Raw genomic sequence first — 8,300 nt, 5'->3', positions numbered from 1 at the left:
ATTTTTAGCATGATGTCTGGATTAATCTTAACTGATAATAAGACCTCACAAGTGCCTCAATAAGGTTCTTGTTCCTCAGGCTGTAGATCAGAGGATTCAACAATGGGTTAATGAGGGCAGATATGACTGAAAACAGTATGTTTAAAATATGTTGCTGGACATTGGAACCAAGTAAATACAAATAATACAAATTAAACAGCCATAAAAGATGAAGACCACGGTGAGGTGTGATGTGCAGGTGGAGAATGCTTTCATCTTTCCAGTCTTGCTACAGATTTTTAGGATGGTAATAAAAATATAGACATAGGGAAGAAAGGTCAAAAGAAAGACTCATAATCCAAGACTAGGACCTGTTAAGAAGATGACCATCATGTTTATAAATGTGGCCTGTGCAGCCTATCCCTTGGTTATGAAAGGATTAAATATAACTACAAGATACAAAGACATTACTGAAATACACAGTTCACATTTTTTATTTTCAACATCAATATTTAATTCAACATTTAATTTTAGGTGATAATAAGACCTCATAAGTGCCTCCATGAGATCTTGGTTCCTTAGGCTGTAGATTGGAGGATTTAGTCATTTTCCAGATTTTTGTCCATCTGTAAGCTTTTAAAAAAATCTGAGCTGTGTATGGTTTTGTTTGCGTTTATCTAGCAAGGTTACCTTGTGGTATAAGCAAGGAAGTTCAGACCTCTGCAGTGTATAAATGTGCTTTTACCGAACAAAAAATGCTGTACATACAAAACGAATACAATATTAGGAATACAACTCAAGTCTGACAGATATCTATAGCAAGATGCCAAGCAAATAAGCAGAAACGATGGTCTTTAAGAGTGGAAATGTGCCTAAAAAGTGACTTAACATTCCGGTTACTGTGTGTTTGTGATCTCCGTTGACAACGAGGACTCAGTTGGAAGTTGCTGGAGAATCTTTTTCTTCAATGGCTGGTTACAGACTTTTCCTTTTTTGGTCTTAAGGCATGTTGAGAGTCTTCCTGGCTGGTTACATGCTTTTCCTGGTTCTAATGCATGATGAAATCCTGTCCATCTTATGCCTGGCAACCTTTATATATCTCAGGTTGTTTACCATAGCAACCGACTAACAGAAATACATCTCTGTAGCTTTCAATTAGAGAAGCACTCTCAAATTCTACCATGTATTATAGCACTTTGTCATCATACATGCCATAGGTTATATGTTACCTATTTACTGTAGCTATAGAGACAATAGACTGCTGAAACTGTCAACTGATTACAATAATAGTATCTACGTTCCCATTGTGTCCAACAGCATTTGTTTGAGGAGTATCCACTCAAAACCTGATTTTCGGTGTCTGTTAAAACTAGTCTGATGGAGAAAATAATGAATAGACATGTGCAATTTGTTTCGTTCCAAATTAGTTTTTTAACAAATATCAACAAATTTGTTAATTCGGAAATATCTGAATTAACAAAAAACAGATTAACAATTTTTTTTCGGAATAAATTTTTAATTCTAAATTTGAAAATCAGAAAATCGGAAAATTTGAAATGATCTGAAATGAAATAAAAACCTAAATTATAGGTATTGGAATTTCCTTTCAAATTTGGCTTTTAATGAACATAACAAATACAAATTTTTCCGAAGTTGCGAATTATCAGAAATAATGAATGCCGTATCTAAACGAATGGAACATAACAAATTAATAATAATAACTAACAATAATAGTAATAAAAACATTTTATTATTGTTATTTATTATTAATTTGTTCCATTTGTTTAGATACGGCATTCGTTATTTCAGATAATTTGTAACTTCGGATCAATTTGTATTTGTTACGTTCATCAAATTTGAAAGGAAATTCCAATTCCTATAATTTAATAGTTAGTTATTATTAGATAGTTATTATTTAGAATTTTCAGATATTTGTTTTTTTGAATTTTCATATTTTCTTACTTATTTTTGGTATTTATGAATTTTCAAATTTACGAATTTAGAAATCTACAAATTGCGATCAGAACGAATGACCTGAAAAACAAAACAAAGCAAAAAACTAATTAAACAAAAACAAACAAATTTTTGGGGTAGTTCACATGCCTAATAATTAATTTAATATAAATTATATACATTTAAAATATCAAACGCAACACAGGTATTTATAAAAACTTTTTACTGAATGAAAACCTTATAGCTATATAAAACTCTATGTAAAAATGATGGTAGGCAGAATAGTCAATTTGAGGTAAACCAAAGCACACTAAAATTGCTACATTTGGTCTGTGTTGTACAATGACCCCTGGTCATGCAAGGGTAGGTGCAAGTATGAACACCTGACATGTTTACATTTTATGAAAGACATTACTGAAATTTGTAATAAACTAATATATAAATAAAATAAAAAATGGCCCAGAAATACAAAAAGTGTCAGATTCCCACAATGATATTTTTAGTATGATGCCTGGATTAATCTTAACTGATAATAAGACCTCCCAAGTGCCTCCATAAGGTCCTTGTTCCTCAGGCTATAGATCAGAGGATTCAACAATGGGCTAATGAGGGCAGATATGACTGTAAACAGTATGTTTAAAATGTGCATGTTGCTGGACATTGGAACCAAGTAAATAAAAATTAAACAGCCATAAAAGATGAAGACCACGGTGAGGTGTGATGTGCAGGTGGAGAATGCTTTCATCTTTCCAGTCCTGCTACGGATTTTTAGGATGGTATTAAAAATATAGACATAGGGAAGAAAGGTCAAAAGAAAGACTCCTAATCCAAGACTAGGACCTGTTAATAAAATGACCATCATGTTTATAAAGGGGTCAGTACATGAAATTTGAATCAAGTGTGGAAGGTCACAAAAGAAGTTGTGGATGGAAGCTGTTCTGCAGAAGGACAACCTGAGCAAAAATAAAGTATGAACTAAACCGAGAGTACATCCTGCGCCCCAAACCAGAGAGGCCATACAAGCACAGATTCTCCAAGATATAATTAGTTTGTAATGTAGGGGGTGGCAGATGGCAATGTAGCGGTCGTAGGACATAGCTGAGAGCAAGAAAAGTTCTGACCAAGCAAAGGAGAGGTAGAAAAAGACTTGGGTTATACAGGCAGGAATGGATATTGATTGTTTTTTTGTGGCCAAATCAAAGAGCATCCTTGGTGCAGTCACTGATGAATAGGACATGTCCAGAAATGCCAAGTTTGCAAGAAAAAAATACATTGGGTTGTGCAGATTGTAGTCAGTGAGGACCAAGAAAAAAATAAGAAGGTTTGTGATAAGAGTCATCAGATAGATGAGAAGGAAGAGCACAAAAAGTCCATTCATGGTCTGTGGATGGTCTGATAGACCCACAAGAGTGAAAGAGGAAATCTCTGTCAGATTCCTCATATTATTATTTTTTGGTCTGTTTAACTGTATAATATGTAATACAGATATCGTTCTAATACAATAATCTTTTTGAGGAATTATCAAAAGGAGAACAGATACAGTCTGCCTGCACATTATACATCAATTAATTTGTACCAGCTTGTGGTTTATTCTTATATAAAATGTTGTCAGTCTCCGTGGGACCGTCTGCTGTGTTCTAAGAACACAAAGCTGAAAGTCTCATTAAAAGTCTTTTGAGATTTAATTTATAACACCTTTGTGACTTGAGAGTCCTCTAATATAATTCATTACAGCTATAACAATTTGAATTGTGAATAATAAAAAAAAACTTTTTTGTTACTGCTTTTACTTATTGGTTAGTGGACAGAGTGATCCAAAAACAATATTATTAGAAAAGGGATTTTCTTTTAGCGTTTGTAATTTTGTAGGTAAATTTTAAGGGCCGCCAATCGAAAACTTCTTTGGATCGCACATTTATAACTTGGGTTTGGGTGGGCATAAATTGGCCAGGTCACCACAGTTTGGAAGAGGCAGCTGCAAAATGAATGACCAATAGCACCACAATTTGAACAATATAAAAACAGGCCAAAATACCTAAAACAAAAGTCACGGTGTCTTCCCAAATAACTATAGCATCAGTCTTTTTTAATTTCAAGAGGAGTTTTTGGCAAAAAAGGGAATAAAGAGAAGCAGGAGATGGCTTTGATGGGAGCTGGCATGATCATTGCTTATCATATAGGCTTAAAGTGATACTAAAGTTAAATTATTTTTAAATTTAAAAATAACAAACATGTTATACTTACCTGCTCTGTGTATTGGTTTTGCACAGAGCAGCCCCGATCCCCCTTCTCAGTTCCACAACCGACTCTCTTGGCCCCCTCCCACCCGCCGAGTGCCATCACAGTAAGCAGCTTGCTATGGGGCACCCAAGCCAAGCCATAGCTCTGTGTGTCCATTCAGACACAGAGCTGTGGTTCAGCCCCATCCCCTGTCTCTCCTGTTTGACTAAATGACTTTGATTGACAGCAGCAGGAGCCAATGATGTCTCAGCCAATCAGGAGGGAGATTCCCAAGGGGGCCGAGGCACTTGTGCACATTGCTGGATTGAGATGGGGCTCAGGTAAGTATTAGGGGGGCTGAGTGGGGACTGCTGCACACTGAAGGTTTTTATCTAAATGCATAGAATGCATTAAGATAAAAAAAAACTTTTGCCTTTAAAATCCCTTTAAGCAGAGGAGCGGAGCCATCACATGGAAATGTGTGTGGTATTTTCCTTGTAAAATGGAGCAGAAACATAAAGAAAAATTTGAGGTTTTAGACATGTGCACTGACAAAAAATGTGTTCTTTTCGATTTCGTTTCATTCATTTCTTGCTTTTTTCAGAAATTCAGAAATTTGAAAATTTGGAAATTCGAAAATTCAGATTCAAATTTCCGAATTTTCAAATTTTCAAATTTTAGAATTTCTGAATTTTCAAATTTCTGAATTCTGAATTTTCAAATTTCCTAATTCCGAATTTCCGGATTTTCAAATTTTCGATTTTCGAATTTCCAGATTTATAAATTTCTAATTTCCAAACTTCTGAATTTCTGAACTTCTGAGTTTCCGAACTTCTGAATTTTCCAATTTCTGAAATTTTCCAAGTTCCAAAATTTTTCATTTCCGAATCTGCGAAATTTCTAATTTTTCAATTTCGAATTTCCGAAATTTCTAATTTTGCAATTTCCAAAATTTCGAATTTCCAAAATTTCAAATTTCCGAATTCTGAATTTCCGAAATCCCGAAATTTAGAATTTTCCGAAATTCTGAAATTTCGAAATTAACGAATTTGTCAAAATTAGTTAAAAAAGGAATTTGGAACTAAACGAATTGCACATGTTTAGTAAGTTTCTGGAGAACTGCACTCTCAGGATGAGGCTTACAGGAGGTAGAAGCGACACAGCAGCAGCATCTTCCACCAAAGTTCTTTTGGCTTCCCCTTGTTGCCCTCTAGCCACCAAAAGGTTCAGACAGTGTGCATTGAATAATATATGCTGTCCCTTCCTGTGTTTGCTTTAAGACGTGTTGGTGGTTTAGATAGAAGGACATATTTTGCTCCACTCGATTTGTAGGGCAGTGACCGCCTTCTGAGAAAAAAATAAAAATAATACATTGATATTAAAAAACATAAAAATATGAAAACAAAAAAAATATCATGAACATATTTAGATGTATCATTGTGGTACCTTTAATATCTGCAATATTTTTTTATTTAGTAGTCATTTAGTCATGTGGTAGTCCCTTCCACCTGTTATAGCCCACACCATCTTATTCCTGAATTGTAAATACTAAAAGTCTTTAAAAATAACAAAAATTATCATTTTACTTTTGACTAATTCTGTTTCAATATCAGGTTATTAAAATGATAAAAAAAGATCTTCTGAAGGCTTCTATGAAATCTGTTATTCATTGGGCAATAGAACAAAGAATTAAGCAAGGGGTAAATGAGGACATACATACATACTGAAAACACTTTAGTATATTCAGTAAATTAAAATTTTCAGAAAATGTTAATATTTGCAGCTTCCATGTTCTACTCATAACAAGTAAATAGCAGGTGAAGGAATGGTGGGTGGAGGGACAAAGGAAGAAAGACTTCCCATGGCCAAACCAAACTGCCATTGAATGGACTCAAAGACCAGAGACCTGGAACATTCAACAAGAGATCTGGAACACATGACTGGATCACAGTTAGTTTGACTTGACCCACAAAAATAAGAACAGCAATTTCTTTGATATTTTTCAAATGGTCCACTATTTATTATCCATGTAAGTGTATTATCATAGAGCAGTAATACAATCACCAACCCGAAGAACAGTTAAAAAGAAGCCATCAATGCCCAAAAATTGGTTCAGTTTCCAAATGGAAATTCACCCAGCTACTAAAAAATTCAGATAGAAAATGTTCCCAGTCCAGGAGGCTGCTGCTTCGGTCCAAACCCATTTTGCCTGTTTGGAGGTTCAGAGAAGGTTCAAGCTAAAAGGGTGTTTGACAGGTTGAACCTTTGTCTACAGAGGGGAGGAAAACATTAAGTATTATCAAGACCTTTAAATGTGACAGCACTGCTCAGGCTGGTTGTTCGGGAGCCTGCGGGAACTAGTGACAGGCCACATGCCCTCAACATGGGGAGGTACTTTTCTAGAGGAGCTCCCCCTGGAAAAGCAACTTTTCCCCAAGTTTATGAGGACAAGGATCTCTTCCAATCACAGCCAGTATATGTAGTTGACCAGCTGACCTCATTAGCACACACCCTGCATCATCTACCCTCAGCTGGTCAACTCCTTCCTGTGTCATGACCTCTAGTCTGTACAGGAAGTAAGGCAGAAGTAATAGAGCAGTGTGTTTAAACAGCCATGAGGACAGTGAGGTAAGCCCGTGTAGAATAAATGGAAAGCTGTTTTATTTTTGCAAAAGAAGTACATTAATGCCATATTGGTACACGAGGGAGCTGGAATTTAAAAAAAAGGTGAACTTGGCCTTTAAGTACAATTACGAGCAACTGACATTTTTATTATTCATGAAAGATATTACTAAAGCCTTTAATCAACTGAAAATTCCATATAAATGTTAGATTTCACAATTTTTATTTTCAACAGCATGCCTGAATTAATTTTAAGTAATATAAAGATCTCAATATAATGTAATAAACTAATATATAAATAAAATAAAAAATGGCCCAGAAATACAAAACTTTTCATATTCCCACAATGATATTTTTAGCATGATGCCTGGATTAATCTTAACTGATAATAAGACCTCACAAGTGCCTCCATCAGATCTTTGTTCCTCAGGCTGTAGATAAGAGGATTCAGCAAGGGGTTAATAAGGGCAGATATGACTGTAAACAGTTTGTTTAAATTAAACATATTGCTGGAAGTTGGAACCAAGTAAATAAAAATTAAGGAGCCATAAAAGATGAAGACCACGGTGAGGTGTGATGTGCAGGTGGAGAATGCTTTCCTCTTTCCAGTCTTGCTAGGGATTCTGATAATGGTCCTAAAAATATAGACATAGGGTAGAAAGGTCAAAAGAAAAGCTCCTAATCCAACACTAGCACCTGCTACGAATACAGCCACCATGTTCATGAAGGGGTCACTACATGTAATTTGATATACGTGTGGGAGATTGCAAAAGAAGTTGTGTATGGACGTTTGTCCACAAAAGGACAACCTAAGCAAAAATAAAGTATGAACCAAAGAGAGAGAACATCCTGCAGCCCAGACCAGAGAGGCCATATGAGCACAAACCCTCCAAGACATAATTAGTTTATAATGTAGGGGGTGACAGATGGCAATGTAGCGGTCATAAGACATAGTCGAGAGCAAGAAAAGTTCTGAGCAAACAAAAGAGAGATAGAAAAAGACTTGAGCTATACAGGCAGGAATGGATATTAATTGTTTGTTTGTGACCAAGTCAAAAAGCATCCTTGGTGCGGTCACTGATGAATAGGACATGTCCAGAAATGCCAAGTTGGCAAGAAAAAAATACATTGGGTTGTGCAGATGGTAGTCAGTGAGGACCAATAAAAAGATAAGAAGGTTTGTGATAAGAGTCATCAGATAGATGAGAAGGAAGAACACAAAAAGTACATTCATGGTCAGTGGATGGTCTGATAGACCCACAAGAGTAAAAGATGAAATTGGGGTCAGATTTCTCATATCGGTCCAATTCAATCATCCTTCTGAGGAATTATTAAAAGGAGAACATGTACAGTGTGCCTATACATTATTTACAGGTTTGTATGTAGGCATTTGTACCAGCTAATGATTTATTCTTATATAAGATGTTCATAGTCCCGTAGGACCATCTGCTGCCTTGTAGGAACACAAAGTCTCATTAAAGGTCTCTATAGATTAAATGTGTAACACCTTTGTGACTTGAATGCCT

At 35.5% G+C, this 8,300-nt stretch overlaps 2 protein-coding genes across 2 annotated transcripts; both read right to left on the bottom strand.

Annotated features, from left to right (window-relative positions):
• Positions 1 to 2,431: 2,431 nt before the first annotated feature.
• On the bottom strand, positions 2,432 to 3,373 carry LOC141102307 (olfactory receptor 1G1-like). Its single transcript, XM_073591267.1, has one exon. It carries the CDS (start codon positions 3,371 to 3,373, stop codon positions 2,432 to 2,434), a length of 942 nt encoding a protein of 313 aa, XP_073447368.1.
• A 3,756-nt stretch (positions 3,374 to 7,129) lies between these two features.
• Positions 7,130 to 8,071, bottom strand: LOC141102306 (olfactory receptor 2A12-like). The gene has a single exon (XM_073591266.1). The coding sequence runs from the start codon at positions 8,069 to 8,071 to the stop codon at positions 7,130 to 7,132; it is 942 nt and encodes a 313-aa protein (XP_073447367.1).
• Between the last annotated feature and the right edge of the window lie 229 nt (positions 8,072 to 8,300).

This window comes from Aquarana catesbeiana, linkage group LG07 (genome assembly GCF_042186555.1).
Source record: "Aquarana catesbeiana isolate 2022-GZ linkage group LG07, ASM4218655v1, whole genome shotgun sequence".
NCBI lineage: Eukaryota > Metazoa > Chordata > Amphibia > Anura > Ranidae > Aquarana > Aquarana catesbeiana.
Note: the sequence above shows the minus strand (reverse complement) of the source record. Positions and strands in the feature narration are given on the sequence as shown.